The sequence below is a fragment of the Parasteatoda tepidariorum genome, chromosome 6 (genome assembly GCF_982258835.1).
Source record: "Parasteatoda tepidariorum strain Cologne lab strain chromosome 6, Ptep-v5.0, whole genome shotgun sequence".
Classification (NCBI taxonomy): Eukaryota; Metazoa; Arthropoda; class Arachnida; order Araneae; family Theridiidae; genus Parasteatoda; species Parasteatoda tepidariorum.
This window is the reverse complement of record NC_141760.1, coordinates 46,152,621-46,171,911: the sequence shown is the minus strand read 5'-3', so window position 1 is coordinate 46,171,911 and position 19,291 is coordinate 46,152,621. Positions and strand designations below refer to the sequence as shown.

The 19,291-nt window shown below is 28.8% G+C and overlaps 1 protein-coding gene and 1 long non-coding RNA gene across 2 annotated transcripts; one reads left to right on the top strand and one right to left on the bottom strand.

Moving 5' to 3' along the window:
- Positions 1-3,065: 3,065 nt before the first annotated feature.
- Positions 3,066-15,377, bottom strand: LOC122268848 (uncharacterized). Its single transcript, XR_006224715.3, has 3 exons — positions 15,239-15,377; positions 7,946-8,199; positions 3,066-3,423 (listed from the first exon to the last, which is right to left on the bottom strand). It is a non-coding gene; the product is annotated as an uncharacterized LOC122268848 (long non-coding RNA).
- On the top strand, positions 3,330-18,244 carry LOC107443424 (noggin-like). Its single transcript, XM_016057279.4, has 4 exons — positions 3,330-3,466; positions 7,855-8,252; positions 13,154-13,436; positions 16,911-18,244. The coding sequence occupies exons 2-3, from the start codon at positions 7,858-7,860 to the stop codon at positions 13,422-13,424; spliced, it is 666 nt and encodes a 221-aa protein (XP_015912765.2). The 5' UTR covers positions 3,330-3,466; positions 7,855-7,857; the 3' UTR covers positions 13,425-13,436; positions 16,911-18,244.
- The last annotated feature ends 1,047 nt before the right edge of the window (positions 18,245-19,291 follow it).

The following is a 19,291-nucleotide window of genomic DNA, read 5'->3' as shown; positions in this document are numbered from 1 at the left end:
AAAATTTTTTCAGTTGATTCATTGGTAAAAAATTTTTCTAGTTGGATTAGTTTTATTTAGTGTTTTTAATATAGTTTTCACTTTTTATTCCTCACGTGTTCTGAAATACTTTAAAAGTTTTCAACGTTTAAACCCTTTTCTCAAAACTCTGAAATATGAATAAAAACTAAATGTTTAAAATATTCTATGCTTCTCAGTTTTAGGTATATCAAAAATTTCTGAATCAATGTTGTGAAATTTAGATAAATTTTTTTAAGTGTTTTAATTAGGGTCTACACTTTTCACTCAAGTTTTTGAATGTTTTAAATATCGTTTACAACTTTTCCTTTTATTTGCGTTCTGAAATATTTTAAGATTTTCAATTCTTCTTTTTACAAAAATCAAAAGCTTCTTCTACATCAATACCTTAAAATTAGAATCCTATTTTTCTTTTAAAAAAATTACGCAGAACATTATGTATTAAAATCCTGTAAAAAAATTTTTTTTAAAAAATGGGAGCTGACCATGTGAACCTATAAGGACCTGTTTTAGAACTCAAAAATCATTCTATAAAATATTTTTATTCAAAAAACTTTCCGCCGTGTCTTTTTTATAATAACACTTTAATATAATACTTTAAGTTAGAAAAGGAAATGGATTTTATAGGTACAAGACAAAAGAAAAAAAAGAGTCCATTTTTAGATTTTTAGTATCAATTTTAAATTTCAGTCTTAAACTTTTGTTGTGAAATGAAGATTCATAAACTCAATATTTGGGAAGTAAACTATCAAACGGTAACGCTAATTGGTTAGTGAGTGCAGACGATATTTTAAGTTATGAAATCAGACACGAAAACGTTCTTTCTCCCAATAAATACACTTTTTTTCGAGGGGTTTGGATTTCTGACTCTCAAAATACAGAAGGTAACTGCAATCGGGAAAAAATGGTACCAATAGTTTGCTCAGGAGAGCGGTCGAGAGTTTTGGGTCCCTTAATGTTAATTTTACTTTCCGCCATATCTTGACAGCCAAATGATAAACAATTTGCACACAGTTATCAAATTTGCTTATTCAAATATAATTTCAAGCAAAATTTATTTTTTTAATTATTTGATTTAATAATAATTGAAAACAGTTTGGATTGTGAAGTATACAAATTTTATATAGATTTAAAGATTGTAATTTTATGTGTCTAAATACAAAAATTGTAGGAAATTGGTTGATTTGTTTTGCGAAATGAAATTTTAATTGCAAGAACTTTTTGAAATTCGATTTTTCATAAACTGTTTGACCGATTTCGTTCAAATTTTGTATTTTATTACATAAAATTATATTCTTTAAAATTATATAAAAATAATAAAATAATAAGATATTATTAAAAATTGAAATGGCAAAAGAAAAAAAAGAAACTTTCTCCGCAATGTTAAAGTATGTGAAAACCCAATATTCAAATTTTCTATTTTTTCTCAGAAATCTTGTTATAAATTTTTTAATCCAAAAAATTTCGTTTTTCGTCTTTCTTTTAAGACTTTTAACGATTTAAGTTGGAAAAAGGAGTTAAATTTTGTAAGACACAATTTTTTTTAAAAAAAACTTGCACTTTTGGAATTAATTTCAAATTTTGTTGTGGAATGAAAAAAGAAAATACATAAACTTAATTTTTGAGATAGAAATTATAAAATTATCTGTATTATGTGAAACACTTGTACGAAAGTGGATATAAAATAGATGAAATTTCTTTTCACCTGTTGGCATAAAGCAAAGCAGATAAACACTGTTTCATTATTTCATATTTTAAGTTAATTTTTCTAACTAATGTTTTGCCGTAAGTTAAATTTTATTTCGAGATAAATATTCTTTATGTTAAATTTATTGTAATTTAAATAATGCTTACGACGCCCGGTGGCTGAGTGGTAGCGCTTTGCCCTCCCGTGCCACAGATCCTGGGTTCGATCCTCGGGCCGGGCAAGGTTGATTCAGCCTTTCATCCCTTCAGTGGGGCGACAAATGAGTACCAAGCTTGCTTGTAAACTAAGCACTGGGGGTTTCGCGTTCGGCTGACCACCTAATCGGAACATCTGCTCCTGCACCCCAGAGCCCAAGGTCAAGAAAACTGAGATGGGCACAGTAGGCCTTGGCCCAGTATGGGCTGTCGAGCCACTGAGTTTTAGTTTAGTTGAGTTTAAATGATGCTTAATAATCTAAGAGCGGTGTAGACATTTTATAAACCATTTATTTTAAACTTTAATCTTTAATAAAGTATACAAATCTAAACGGAAGTAATAAATTGAATGAACGCAGTAAAGCTCGAGCAATGAAGCAATTCGAAGGGAACTGCGAAAGCATTTCTGGGGATTGGCGAACGTTAGCGAGCAGAGGGAGGAGTCTCCTAGTTCTATTTCATTCGAATTAGTTCCATCAAAATATCTATAGTAATTTAAAGCCCTATTTATTTTGTCATAGAAAATTTACTTACAAAGGAAAAACACTTTTTAAGAAATTTCTCCCGTTATGTATGTGATGACTCAGTATTCAATAAATAAGCTCCTTAACATAAAAAATAATAAATAACAAAATAATAGAGAAGAAAGAAAAATCATAAACGCAGCTTTTTAGCCTTTGCATAAGTTAGAAATCATTGATATAAATAAATTCGTTATACAAAAAATTTCTTAATGCGTCTTTTTTATCAATAATTAACGCTTTAAAATTTAAAAAAAAAAAACGAAAAGTGCTTTGTGGGCAAACGATTAAAAAAAAAAGTGAGTATTTGGAATCTTTTTCTAATTAAAGTTTTTAAACTTTTGTTTTAGAATGAAAAAAATTTACATAGCCCAGTTATTTAGAAACAAATTATTCTATAGGAATAATAAAATATAATAATTTGTTTCTACTAAATGAAAGATTTGCAAAATAAAATGTAAGTTATGTAGAATTTAGAAGATAAATTCATAAATTTACTTATTAAATATATGAATTGCGTGTTTTCACAAACTTTAATATTAAATGGCAAAGAGCTTTAATTGGATGAACATTAAAATAAAAAATTTAGCTTGTTCAGAATGAAAAATTGAAAAGTTAAAAAACTAAGTTTTATGCGAGCAGATACGATAGTTTTATTGGCACAGAATTTCACAATAGGAAGGATTTTATACAATTAATTTATTCTCGATCAGATTCCCCTATTTCTTTTCAGGGTTGCGACCTCTCAAAACCCCGGGGATCGAGGGATTTACGAAAAAAAAGCAGAAGGGGGGTCGTGGAAATGGGTGGGCGTCCGTCGTCTGTCTCCTGATCGGTGGGTCCCATAGTCTAGACTCGTCGTCGGCGTGGTCCAACCTCTCCGCGGTACCTTCGAAAATATTATCTTCATCTTCAGCATCCTTGCAAGATCCTCTCTCAAAGCATCCTTTTTACTCTTAAGCATCATTTTTCTCATCTTCTACTAAAAGAGAAAAAGAACATAATTGAAATTGCACCGACGGAAAGTAAGTTGCATGCTTTTAAAACTGGAATGAGATTTCAATTTATGTTCGATTGCGTCATTTTAATTGCCAGGTATTTATTTAGATATATTTTTTTCTGTAAAAGGTGTTTTGTTTTTTAACTATTTAATATTGAAATATTAGTTGCAGAAAAATGTGCAGGTCTTAAAAGTTTGCAAGTTGAAACCTTAGTTTCCGAAAAGGATCTAAAATTAAAAGTTTTAAAATTTTTAATTTTAAAAGCAAAAGAAAATTTAAAGAATCTAAAAACAGTAAAAAAAAGTGCAAAATCTATTGTTTGGCTTTTATTTATAATTAATTTCCGAAATGTTTGCACTCTTAGGAAATGTTAAGGAACTTATTTAAATATAAAAGACTATAAAAAAAATTAAAACTAAACAATATTTTACAGAGGATCTTTTAAAAGAAAAAACGTCTTACGTGTTAAACAATTTTTTAATTCATTTAAAAAAAGAGAAATACTTTGCTCTATGATACTTAATTGCAAATAAACTACTTAAATTTTTTTTATTTTCTCGAAACAGCTGTAAACAATTGAACAATATTTTTTAAAGCGAGATTTATTTGAAAATAAGATTTAGTTCAATAGATCTCAAGTTATTATTCATCTTCTTTTATTTCATTTGTTTACTTTTCTACATCAAAGACAATTCAAGAACTATATTTTCAATAGCACTGAGATGTTTTTTTCTTCTTTTTTTTTTAATAATGAAACTTTTGCAGTAGTTTGAGTGTTCCTTTCGATTACCTTTTGTTTACTTCCTAAATAAAAAAAAATTATAATCAAGCAAAACTAAGCTTCGAAATAAAAATAAAAGACGTAATGAATTAAAAATAATTTTTTTTTTATCAAAACTTACATTTCTAAAGTAAACAAAATCAGTGAAATATAGGCAAGAGCAAATCTGTTAGATAGATAATTTTAAAATAAATTGACCACACTAAATTGACCAGTAAATTGACCAAAAAATTTGTATAATTAAAAATTTAATTATACAAATTAATATTAGTTCAATAATATTAGTTCAATTGTATCAACTTTATGTGAATCATAATTCAAATTAATAATGGTAATATTTAGTAACACTACACTCTTAAAAAGTTGTAGTCACGTGGAACCTCAAAATCGGAACCGTAAACCATAATATGCAGCAAATTTTCTGCAATTTTGATGAGGTATTTAATTTCCGTTCATTTTGAACCATAATACCGTGCATCTAAGTTTAATATGTACGATAATATGGATCAACTTTATATTTTATTATGGTTGCTATAATTGCTAATGCAACCAATATTATGCTATAACGTGGTTATAATTCGTTATGGTTGTAAGAGTGTTGAATTAGTTGTTTGTCATAGACAGTAGAAAATATTTAAACAACTCTATATTTCAAAAATCCAAGGCCGACTTTGTTTTAGGTGTTCAATTTGTTATTGCATTTTGTTTTGATGCGCAGAAACTAAAAGACTTAGAAATGTACAGTTACGATTGGAAATATTATTAAAAAAATGTAAAAATAGAAAAAACAACTTCTAATATTCGTTATTTAGTTCAAGAATTAAAAAATACAATAAAACTAGACCCCAAAAGTTAGCTTTTAAACTTGTAGTAAAAAATACCATGCAGACCAAAAAAATACAACTTCATTGTTGAAATTTGACTAGCTGAAAGGACCATTTTCATTTATGAATTTTATGCAAGTTTCTTCTGAAATTCCAATTAGTCGAAAGTTATTGCAATTTTTAATTCATTTTTGCAATTTTCTGCAATTTTGTTTTTATAACTATCATTTACTATCCATCACTGAATGAAAGTTTATTTATCTCACTTATGATATTTACTTCACTAACTTTTACGATAAGTTTATATCGTTAAATTGTTGAATAATAACTGAAGAGCGAGTTTAGATGTTGTCAGATATAAATCTCAACATTAATGTTGAGATTTATATCTGACTAAGTTTTTATGACTAAGTTATCTGACTAGGTTTTATATCTGACTAAGTTAATGTTAAGTTTTTCAAAATATGAAAAACTTAATTTAAGTGATAAAGTTGTTGAATGATAACTAAAGAACGAGTTTATATGTTGTCAGATATAATTATTAACGTTAATGTTAAAATATTTAAACATATGAAAAAAACTTAATTTAAGTGATTAAATTGCTGAAAAATAGCTAAAGAGCGAGTTTAGTTGTTGTTAGATATAAATCAGAACATTAATGTTAAAATTTTTATAAGCATCAGAAAACTTTACTTAAGTTATTAAATTATTGAACAGTAACTAAAGAGTGAGTTTAGATGTTGTTAGATATAAATCTTAAAATTAATGTTGAAATTTTTAAAAATATAAAAAACTTAATTTGGGTGATGTAAAAACTGTTTCCCTTTCGAGCGACTAAAATGATATATCGTAATCGTTATGTATCGTCAACGAGTAAAATAACTTCTGAATTATTTTTTCTTATTGTTGCTACACAATTATTTTACTTATTCTTATTGTTCTTATTGAATTATTTTCTCTTATTGTCCCGTAATCCTAAATTTAAAGGATTTGTTCTTTTTTTTCTTCCCAAATACAGTTGATTTTTTCCAATCCAGGTAATCATTCATTTCATTGCGATTAATAAAATGTTCCTGTATACAGTAATTAAAAAAATCAAATTAACAAAATAATTTTAGATTATCTAAAAAAAAAAACCTCATCGATTTTTAAGGGAAAATCAGCGATGACTGCGAACCAAACACGGAGATTGGTGAATGGAGTGAGCAAGGAATGAAGTTTCACTGTTTTCTAATTTTTTTTTTTATATCTATATATATATTTATTGGAATTAAGTTAAGATAAATTTCCTTGTGACAGAAGGCATGGAGATGAGATAAAGACAAAGCATAAAAGAGAGAAGATAAAGAAATTTTGGAACGTCTTAAATCATAATATAGTTCAAATTTGCTGGTATTGATGCTGTTGTTGTTTCTATTGCTTACTTACCATGCCAGCAAGCCTTCTTGGGAAACCAAGAGAATTTAAGGCAAAGAGTGCGTTTCTTGTTTTTCAGTGGCTCCATCTATGGCCAAAAATACGATTTCAGCCATACGCACATCTCAAGGCCCGTTTTATAGAGCGGTCTCATTCATCGTAATTTTGACCTGAACCAGAGAACGATCAATCTCCAATTCAGTACCCCCAGAAGTATAATTTTTTATGGGAACTAGGAGGAATTTGTGACCCCCGCAGTCACCAGTCGCCATTTAGTATACGGGCTTTCTTCGGCTGGTGAGAGAATCGAACTCTTATTCTAACCAACAATCCCACATCCTATCAACCAGGCTATCCCGGCCAGCTGATATTTTATCACAGTGTTGAACCACATTATAGTGACAATGAATTTTTCTTAAGTTTGATTACACGATAATATTGCTCAACTTAAACTGAAACATGGTTTAACTCAACACTTTAATAAGATAGTTGCAAGCTTTTCTGAAATTATGGTTCTTGCTACCGATTTTATAGTTCAAGTATTGGACGCTTTCCTTGTTGGACGAGCAATATTGAATTTTTTTTGAGCGAAAGTTACGTTTTAAAATTAAAACAAAAAATAATAAGTGCTCTCTGTACATAAAAAAAAATACTTTTTGCTCCTCAAAAATAGTTATATTATACAGGGAGTAAAAAAGTTTGGTCAAATTACCATACTATATTGTAATAATGCTTCTATTAAAAAAATTTAAAAAAAAGAAAGAAAAAGAACAGCATAATTTTAGCTATCAAAACTAAAATGTACAGTTTTTAAACCATTCATTTGGTTTTATGCCGTGCTCTAAGGTTATCCTTAAAAATTTACCGAATTTTACCACACTTAACAAATTTTATCTCACATCATGCAACCTTATTTTATTGCTAATTTTACCAAAATCATCAATCAATATCTGTAAAAATTACTGAGTTTTTCGTTCTTTCCACAGAGCCAGAAACGCAGTAAATTTTACTACATTTTGGTAGTTTTGATCATACGTTTCTTAGGTTTAGGCTTTTCAAAAAAATGAACATTTTGCTAAAAATTGAATAGCTGCTCTCAAACATTATCTAATTTTAAGAAGAACAATGTGGCGTTGTAAATTTCAACACAGCGTGCAAGCTATGCTGTAATATCGCTAAAATGGGCTGTAAACTTATAAGTTATCATTGAACTATAAAACCTTTCAAGTTAATCTTTTCAAATTTGATAACACAATAATGTGGTTCAATTTGAGCAGAAACGTAGCTAAAATTAAGCACTTTACTGGGGTTAGAGTAAATTTAGCTCCAGTATTTAATGTTTTAAAAGCTTCGCTTATATTTGGCAATAAATTCTTTTTTCTCCTTTACAGATCATGAAATCAATTACCATCAGTCTCCTATTTACTTTCCTCCCATTTTCGAACTGTTTCGGTGGAAGAATTACTGCTTCAGATCTCTTACCTGTATTAGGACTTGTTGAGCCGGAGGGAAATCTTTATGATCCAAAACCTAGTGATCTAGATGTCTACAATCTACGGAGGATACTTGGCAGTTCATTCGATTCTGAAGTCATGAGTACTCAACAGCCAACCGCTGCTCGTCTACATCCGAATGGAACTGTGAAATTGAGCATAAAGAAAACCCGATCGGGTCATTTGGTACCAGTTGGCATTCCACCCCGTCATATCAAACGGTTGCATCTTCACACCATGAAACTAGGAGAAGGCAAAAGAGTTAGTTTAAAAATGGGAAACAAGATGAGAAGAAGGTCAGTATTGAGTTATTATCACACTACTCAAAATATAGCAATAAAGGTAACGATTTTTAATGAAGTAAAGTATTTCAGCAACAGCCCATTTAAGGACCATTATACCACATTTACACAAGTCCCGACATCAAACTCATGACGTCAAAAGACGAACGAAAACCTGATTTTTTACCTCCGATTTTCCTAGCCTGCATTCAGGAAAATATTGCTGGCTGAAGTCAGGCCGGAATTCAGGCACGCGATGATTGGCTCTTTGCGTGATGTGCTTGTTTTTCGTTAATCCTTGCAAGGTGGGGTTTTTTACATCAAGGTTGATAAACCTTTTTAAGCCTTTTTCAGACTTGTGGCGTCAGAAGAGTGCTTTAAGACGCATTTTTTCAGTTCTCATCTAAATAGGGTGTTAGGGTCACCAAAGTAAAGACTTCACTATTTCGTGACCAATGGCATGATTGTAGTAATTTGGTCAGCACTGCCCAGTTAGTAACTTTTCTTCCTAGATAAGCTGGTACCCATCGATCTGGAATTAAGTAGGCTTTAGGCCTACTTAGGCTTTAAGCCGAAGTATCGAATCCCAGTCCTTTAGGATGACAGCTTAGTGCCTTAAACAGAGTGCGAGCATAGCTCAATTGATATTGATGTCTTAAGATAACAACTATTATCACTTTTATAATCTGTCCTATTAATTGAAATATAATCTTCATCAAACTCAGTGCTTGCAATTTATGTTCATAAAATTTGTTGTTTTAATCATTAATCTAGCAAGATAATTACTTTTTTTCTTGTTGCAAATTATCTCTAGAAAAATATGAGAAAAGGTCTCCTTTTCGGACGTTAACTACACGTGTTTAAAATTTAAAAAAGGCATTTATTCTAACTTTTATAAACAATTGACTTTCATTTAATTAATCAAAAACTTGTCAACTCAATAAAAATAATCCCATTTGCAAATAAAAATACATTATTGAGGTTTTGTGCAGTTAAGTTTTTAATTCAATTGAATGAATATTGTCGGATCAATCGAGTCTACAAACATAAGAAAGTTATCTTAAGAAAACGTTATTCAAATTTAGCAAAACTTATTGGTGGCATGGAGCCCTCCGAGCTTTAGATCGACGGGTACCAACTTGTCTGAGACGAAAAGGTTTAATGTCGATTTGCATTGCTGATATTAGTGCCACCACCATGCTGTTGGTTACTAAGAGACACAACCTCCATGATCCCATAGGATGACAACACGAAATATTTAACCCAACAAAGATACTTAAAAAAATTTATTGTGGTGTTTCTCTTTAAATTTTTAATTATTAACATTAATATCGAATGTAATGCAGTAATAAATTCAATCTCAAGGTTATATTTAGAAAGCTGATTTTTACAAAACAAAAATTCCAGTTTATAATCTAGCACCAGAAAAAAAAATCAAAAGCTAACTGTGAACTAAAAATAAAAGGGCGAATTAAAAATAAAACGACGAAAAATTATTTAGTTTTGTATTACAATATCGGTATTTTAAACCCTAATAAGGTGAAAATTGACTTCAACTTTAGAATGATGCTAAATTAAGTCATTTTTTCGTTCTAATTTATACCATGATTTCATAAATAAGATTGGTTCCACTAAGCACTATATTAAAGTTGTAGAAAATTTGAACTATATTATGGTTCAAGATTCTCCCACAGTGCTCGAATGTTACTTTATTTATTTACAAAACATTAACAGAGCTATTGCCTTTCAATTCTGCCCTATCTGTCTATCAATTCTTATTATATATATATTATTTGTACAGACAAATAAACTTTAGAAAATCGATTAGGTGAAAAAGTCGCATGGTTTTGACACATGTAGATTTTTTTCCTAATAACATATTAAAAGCTTCCGTCGATTGAGGAAAAAAGCTTTTTTTACCATTGTCATTTCGTTTTTTTTCTTCATAAATACCACAAAATTAATGAGTTCCAGAAAGAAAAGTTTAATGTTCAAAATGAATGATAGAAAGCGTTTAATAAAAACTCTTTAATGTTTATATTTGGAATAAAATGAGATAAAAAACCATGGAAAGGTAGCGAGGGAATATAATAGTTTTCCCTAAAATCTCAAAATATGGGCTCTAATAGAAACAATATTAATTACACACACTTTTCACACAAGAAATACATTGGATGCTTTTCTGTGAGATTAATGGTTTATTAATTTAATTACCCTTTTTCATTGCTCTATTTTTCCCAAAATACTAATCGAACAAAGCAATGAGAGATTCAGAAGGTCTAACAAGTGATTAACACGCAAGTAAACTGCCAAAATTTTAAAATTCAACTTTTCAACTTTCTTCAATGGCTTCAAAATAATTTTTTTTAAGAAATTTTATTTTTTCATTAAATAGAAAAAATGGAATTTTCAAGAAATGTGAAACAGAATTAAAATAATATTAAACAAAGTAAGAGCACAGATGAAAAAAATAATAAAAAATTGTACATAATTCTAACAAAACGTGATAGTTACTTACAAAACAAAACATCTAATGCGTAAAAAAAAATCAAAAAAAACTTTCCGTAATTCAGTAGTAAAATGTGAAAGTTAATATGAATTTTGAGAATTTATATGTAAAGCAGGGTATCGTATTTATGTGGTATTTGCTGAAAAAATTACTATAAACACTTTATATTTGATAACTATTAATTGATAATAAATATTCGAATTATTTTTTTAAAATCAAATTAAGATTTAAAAGACTAACAGCATTTTGTTTAGAGTTGTTGTAGATGAGTAGGGGAGAGTGGGGTCAATTATAACAAGGTACGATTGTAACAGAGCAAAAATTTCGAGTGTCGGGTTCTAGATTTGGTTCCTAGGTGGCGCACAAGGTGTATTTAATAAATGTACATGTACACCCCTGCTGGCAACCATTTTTATGTACTTTTGAAAGAGTTACATCACAAAAGATATTTTCACGCTACGTAAGTACTTATTTTGGCATTAGATTATTATATTGTTACAAAGTTATTTTGCTTAAACAAATAAAAGTTATTAACCGAATATGCAAGTGGACACCTTAATTAACATTTCAATAAAAAGGAATTAGTTTTGTTAATTAACTAGCAATGTTTTTATCAAATGCAGCTGAAATGGCGTCTTGGGAACGATTGTAACAATAAGTAAAGGGACGATTGTAACAGCTGAAAATAAATAATCTTATGTTTACAAACCATTACTTAACTCTTTAAGAACCACCAATAGTTTCCTATATCATTTATATTATGTTGCATGTGCATTATTTTATTTGTCACCTTTCACAGCATAAATTAAAAATTTTAACCCCATAAAGTTAAAAGTTTAAACCTATAGGTCTCCGCTCATTATTATTTTTACTCCTAAAATATCACTACTATTTTGATCAATAAAAAAATATATCACAACTATGATAATATGTATAATTCACTATGTTTTAGTTGAATTTATGAACTGTTACAATTGACCCCGTAAGTGGGGACAATTGTAACAAGTGCGCAACTGTCAAAAATTGTTAATAACTAATATAATAACATTTAAAATAAGGTATTTATTATTTTTTCTAGTAGAGGATAGTCTACTTTACTCGTCTGTCAATTAATACTAATAATATATTGGATTTGTTGTTAGTTAAAAATAGTTAAGTAAAAAATGTTACAATTGACCCCACTCTCCCCCATAATGTTAATGAAAGGCTCACATTTGAATTTAAATTATTAACACGATTATTAAAAAATTGAAACAACAAAATGTTTTTTAAATAAAATTGATTAAAAAATATTGTGAAATACTTCCAATAACTTTATTTATAATTTCATGATTATTTACATGAAATTATCGATAACGTACGAATTATTTTTGTTGAATATTTTCGAATGTATTTTGTAAATCATAAGGAGGATACAAGAGTTTGTAGAGTAGATTTTTTTCAGAGATATCATTAAAAATAATGGAGCGAAGGAGCAAGAGGGGAATGGGTTTTGTTCTGTAAAAAAACATTTCCTTTTAAAATTTGTATTTTAATTACATTATTTTTTCATAAACAAAATTAATTATTTTTATTTAATTTTTAATTGGTAGATTTGAGCCTTTATGCAAACATGCTACTTGATATCAACTTAAAAAATTATAAAAACCCTTATTCCCTCGATACCCTTTCCTAGATACTCCAATAGATTTTCTATGTACCCTTTTATCAAAGGAATTTTTAAGAGTGCAAATGCTAAATGATAATTAGTTTATGGTTAATAATTGCAATAAATATAAGAATCATTTACTTTAGAAAGAAAAGGTAACATTCTTGAATCAAATTCTAACAAGAATCGTTACAGTCACAAATATTTGCTTAAAAATTTTCAATGCAAAATAAACAGAATGACTAACATTTGCATGATTAAATTGGAAATGCAATATAGCAGTAATATAGCGGTAAAACAATATGTTCCTATAATAATAATATATTATAGGAACAAATTTAGATTAAAAAAGTTCATAATTGAAATTTAGATTAAAAAAGTTCATAATTGAAATTTAGATTAAAAAAGTTCATAATTTTTTTATCGTATAATTAAAATTAAAGTAAATATAGTAGTGCATATTAAGTCTAGTTAACTCCGCAAACTTCAAACGACGATTGATGGAAGATGGGTGGAGAAGTAGGCAAGAGACGGTTTTTCCAGCTCCATCTGGGTTAAAAATACAAAACGAATTTCTTCTCTAGCGTATCTCTTATGCTTACGGTCCTACTGGAATATTAAATAAAAATTGTAAGTGTGATTCGATGCAATAAAATCCGTAAAAGGACTTCTATCTGTTTTTTAGAAACTTTTTCACACAAAATGAAAATAAAAAATAGAAACTGCTAGTATTCTCTTGCATTTTTTTTCTCCTTCTAGATTTCGAGACTTGATTTGGTTACAAAGCCATTGCCCCTTATTGCAAAAGTGGCGAGATTTGGGTCCTCGATTTTGGCCAAGATGGTTCTTAGAGAATTCCTGTGCGTCTCGTCCTACTTGTTCTTTTCCCAAAGGTATGATATGTAAGCCTTACAAGTCTGTCAATAAAGTTCTCCTACGGTGGCATTGTCAGAATTGGGAAATGAAGAAAAATTGCAATTGGCTGAAAGTTCAATATCCTTTAGTTACTGAGTGCCGGTGTGGCTGTTAAAAACATGTAATGGTACGTAATTAATATAATCAACTCTTTTTCCTCACTACCCTTTAAGGCTATTTTTAAAGCTCTTTCTAAGAAAAAGTGACAGAAAGGAAGAAAAATAGAAAAAGAAATGAATCAAAAAATGGCTTAGCTGGAGGGTCTTAAATTTGGAACAAAACTGTATTTATTATTTTACAGAGAAGAAGTGATTAGCCTTAGATCCAGACAAATATTTTGTACATTTAAAAAAATGCCAATGTGGCAATATTTTTTTCCTTATTCAAAATTCATTGAAATAAATTAATAATTCTCAATTTTTGCAAATTTTAAGAACCTAAACACAATATTATATGGTAATTATTTTAAAAATTTCAAAAAACTAAGTTGGAATTTTTTATCTTCTGAAAACTGCAGTTTATTATTATATTACTTATTATGTCTTATACCCTTGGTTATTTTTATAAAAACCATGGAGGAAGTTCATTAGAGATGCACAAAAGTTAATATGTTGTTAATTCACAACAACTATGATAAAAACTGTTTATTACGCGCTTCAAAGCACTATGTTATCTTTAAGACACAACTTTCGAAGAACAACATAACACTTTTAAAATGTGTAAAAACTTTAAGAATTTCAGTAAATAGTACGAACAAATAAGCAAATTTAAGTAATTACAATAATTAAATAATTTTAAAATTTTAAGAGAATGTTACACGATTTAACTAATCCTATCATGGAAATAGTGTGTGCAAAATACAATTTAAGTTTGTTTCATTTATCTCGTTTTATGCAATATTTAAAAAATAAATGGCAAAAAAGGTTTAAGAAAAGGTTGAATACTTCTTAATAATTTCAAACTAAAATAGTTTGAAAATAAGGAGTAAAAAACAAAAGCAATTCATAAGATTTTAGATATTTTATTTCAATTTTAAAATATTTATCTCAGAAAATTAGACTGTTTCTATTTAATATTAAAATATAAAAAATTATATGTCATTGAGGGACATTTTAGGCATTCTCTGGAGTTAAAACGGTACTTTGTATATTCAGGTAATTTCAAATATCGTTTTTTATCTGTTATTATGTAACAATAAGATTAAAAAAAACATGTTAGATCTGACTTTTGGAATATTTCAAATATTCTACTGGAATTCTAACACCCTTTTTAAAATATGAAGGCGATTACCAATGATTAAAGAAAAAAAAATTACTTATATAAAGCATAATTTGAAAGATTTCCGTACTTTTCGGAATTCAAACTCAAATTTTGCTTAAATTTAAAATTACGAATTAAAAAGAATTGAATACTCGCAGATAAAATTTTTAATAAAATACTCATCATAATAAGATGACACAGATAAAATACTCGTCATAAATACTCGTATGAACATCATATAGCAAAACGAGTTGATAAAAGATTTTGAGACATTGTACGTATATTTAAGTATTTCGATAATTTACAAGTAATCATTTACTAGTCGAACCGTTAGTCTACATCATTTCTTTATTGAATCCATTCAGCTAAATATCTTTCTGCCGCTATTTTTTTGTAATGCGTTCATAACTAATTTTTTTTATATAATTCATTAATTTTATAATATCACAGTAGATGAAAATTTGTGCTTTAATTAAAGAATGAAATTTAAATCTTGTCTATGTTTTTACTCATTTCTAATGTTAGTATAGCACATGTACTTTACCGAAACACAATATAAAAATATTAAAAATTGAATTTCTGTAAAATATTGTGGAAGAATTATGAAATATAGCAGTAAAATTTTTTTAAATGTCAAAGGATAGTTTAAATTTAAAGGTCATTGCTTACCTTATTTTTTTGAAGGAAAGAGTCTTAACTGGAGGGATTATTCAAAGAAGAATCACCATCTAAGGATGAGATTCGTTTCTGTTTACGATCTTAGATGATTATGAAGAAAATCCAAGCAAATGCATGTTATAAAGCTCACACCCACGCATTTTATTTATGAGTCACGTGATGTAGATAACGACTGGCAGACAGTTTTTAGGGGCTTGGGTTGAATGCGGCATTTTAAAAGATAGTTTAGTTTCGTTCTACATTTATTTAAATTTAGGCTGTATAAAGCAAATTTGACAGTATTATTCAAAATACTTTATCTTAATATTTTAAAGTATTTTAAAATTTTAATTTCAGCCGTTAAGAGTAAAATCTGAAAATATAAACATTTTTAAATAGATATTATATATAAAATATTTAAAGAGTTTTCTTATTTTATCAACAAAAAAATAATAATTAGTGTAATTTAAAATATAATATTTGGTCTCTTCTCAACTATTTTCAATGGTTTTACTATTTACATGCAGATTTGCACATGTAAACAAAACAAAAAAAAGGGAAGAATTATACCCTGTTACATATTAGTTACTATTTTACATTAGAACAGTTATAACAAAACTTAAATTCGTCCTGAAACAACACTATACTGTGAATAGGTTAAGAATTATAATAATAGGAATGTATTATAGTTATATCTAACAAATATATTAGCTATTTATAATTTATTGAAGCGAAGTATACCCGTTAAAGTCTACTTCTTTCACTAAATCAAAGTTCGAAATTGTATTTTACCTACATTTAAGTAAATTCTTAATAATATCAGAAATGGTACTGTTGTTGCATTGTTTCAACAAAATATTATTTTGTCGCAATTGAGTACTTCCACTTCAAGAAGAAGACCTCCAATACCCCCACCCATATGACCCATGACGTCTGCATAAGCTAATCTGTAACAGCAAAATGGCGTATTAAAGTAGAGCTAGGTCTCTCTATATAGGTTAGAATGTTAGTTAACGAACATCGAATTAGTTGAAATATAATTCTTTCTCGTCTACTTCTTTTATTTAACTTAGATTTATTATTTGTTTATGTATTTAATTGTAACCGTTATATATTTTTGTTTAGTGTACCTGGCAACTTCAATGCGTAATTAGATAGTTTATGTTCCACATGACTTCGTGCCTGTCTTTCTATAAAGTCTCTGTATACATATGTAGTGAAAGAATTTAAATCTTTGAGAATTAATCTTAGAGAAAGAATTCAGAATGTGTCACTTAAGCGAATTTGTGCTTGATGAACTTGGCTTACTCGAAATAGAATGAAAAGAACAGTTTCTAACGTAAACAAATACCACGTTTCAACAACCAATCAGGATCGAGATACCCAAACTACGTCACATGCAGATATCGCATTGGATACCTGCAAACGACTTCATCGTGGCATTTGCCGATTCAGAAGCCAACCAGGTTTGACACACACGCGTGATGTCGCTCACAGGTATTCAATTAAGTCTAATTTAAATTTAATGGTTTAAGCACAATCACTTCACTTCTTTTCCGGCAGCAGTTACCCAATTCACAATATGAGTACTGATTTAGGTGTCTAATTGTGATATGTGAATTACTTTTTCAACAGAAAAAAAAATTATGTTAAATTTTAGTGAATGTTGACTTTTCTTTTTCAGATTGTCAAATAAAATTCTACTTGTCAATGAATGTACGCTTCATATGCAAATAGCCTGCATCAAAGCATGCTTTAGCTATTTGTGAGAAGCCAGCCAGCCGCTGAGGAGAAAACGTAACTGGAAATGACGATGGAAATTTGACGATAATGATTGCTTCAGTGTTCTCTGCCAATAGCCTCATAGCATCAATGTTAACTTAGATAACTTTTTACAAGCGCGGAAAAAAATTTTTTAAGTTTTTATTTGCTTAACGTAAAAAAAATTTCATTAATAGTTTTTATGAAATTGCCGACAAAATAAATACTTCCAACTCTATTATATTTAAACATGCTGTTTTAAGTGGAAAATGCTTTTTGGCACTACTGATAACTTTTGGCATTCATTAAAGTTTGCTACATCAAATGAAAAAAAAATATTTTTTAGGTTTTACTATTTATTATGAATTTATACGGTTTATTCCAATAAATGCTTAGCCTCATAATGATTGTAAATTCATGATTGCAAATATATTGCCGTTTTTGTACAGTGATTAATCACGTGTAAGCGCACAATCTGAATAATGTATGTGTCTATTATATTGAAAAACTAGAAAAAATGTCGATTTCCAAAAAATGATCGATACATTGAAAAGAAAAATAATTAAAGAAAAATTAAAGGATATAAAAATTCACGATTGCTGCGTTCCTCGTAAGAAACTAGATAATTTATTCTTACCATATTTCAAAACTACTTACAAAATTTCTTCAACAGATGGGACTCTTGGCTACAAAATATCGGGAAAATAATCACCATTTCCAACAATTACATGTTTTAGTCTGAAGACAAAAATATCAGAAGGAGTGATAGGTAATGTAGCAGAAAACATTGTCTTATATTTTTTCGAACTAACAGCGCAATCTGTTGGTAAATATTGTAACTAAATTTAAAGTTTGTTGAGAATAAATAATCTAATTTCCTAAACATAATGTAGAAAACCGTGCAATTCAACTTCTTTTTATTTTTCTTTAATCAATTTTTCATATTGTCGGTTATCTTTCGGACATCTGATATGAATTTATTTTGTAAAAAAAAATATATTAGAATAGCAACTGAATTATTTTATGTATTAGTGCAAACGCTTTTATACGGAAAATCATTTAATATAGCTTTAATAGACAGAAAGTAGATACTATTTCAGATATGATAACAGAGTGATCATGAAATCTCAACTATTACAGATAATGTAATAATTTTGGTTCATAAGCGAAAAAGTATGAATGGATTTTTTAACAGAGAAATAAATTTTGAGAAATGAGTAAACTGTGTTTGAAATAAAATTTTGTGCTATCAAAAGATTGTGAATTGTATAATTTCCTATACTGACAAATTGAATAACGTTCAAAAGTTTTTTATGCCAGTTGCTCTCAGTAGTATGTATGGAAAGCACTGTGTAATGGTTCTTTTTTTTTCAATCTGAGAGAATTCAGGGGATGGAGCATCCACATTCCAATGAGATGAATCGGGTTCGAATACCAGTCGATACGAATTCCGCATCCGGCTTGCACCCATCAAAGTGCTGACGTGAAATATCCTCAGTGGTAGACGGATCATGGGTTAGAGCTTCCTTGCCGTCAGGCTAACCATGTGAGATTCTCGTGGTCTTCCTCTCCATGTAACGCAAATGCGGGTTAGCTCCATCAAAAAGTCCTCCACAAAGGCAAATTTCTCCCAATACTCGTTCCAGGAGTTCCCTTGTCTTCTCGATTGAGTACAAAATTGCAAGGCTACGGAGTTGAGCATTAGTAGTCGTTAACCCATAAAATTGGATCGGCTGTTCAACGACGGTTATAAAATAAAAAATAAAAATCTGAGAGGACTGAATATGCAAATGAAAGAAGTCATTTTTTTTATATTTTGAACATTATTCTGTAGTATTTTATTAGTTTCGATGGCGTGGCGGTAAAGGAAAACAGGACTGATTTAAATAACAATTATTCAAAATTTTAATAACAATTACTCGATGAAGCAAATTACCTTCTTAATGTTATCTTCTCATATCCCAACTACACTAGATTAGGACTTATACTGCTGAAAGCAATGCAAGAAACTATTAAGTTATACATTTTTCTTGAGTTGTGTCGCTTTCTTTCATGATGTCAACTTTCAAGACTGAGAAAGTTCAAGAAATTGCCTTAATGAAAGTACTTGTTTTGGGAATAGTTCATCATCATTGTTTAATTTTTCTCCCTGAATTTTTCATTTGCAATATCTGAGCTGACTCACTGCCTATAGTTAATCCTTCTTTTATTTTATTAATAAATACCACGATTAATTTTGATAATTTTCATGCTGAAAATTTCTAAAATTTTGCAGTAGTTTTACCAAACTTTAAGCCGAAACTC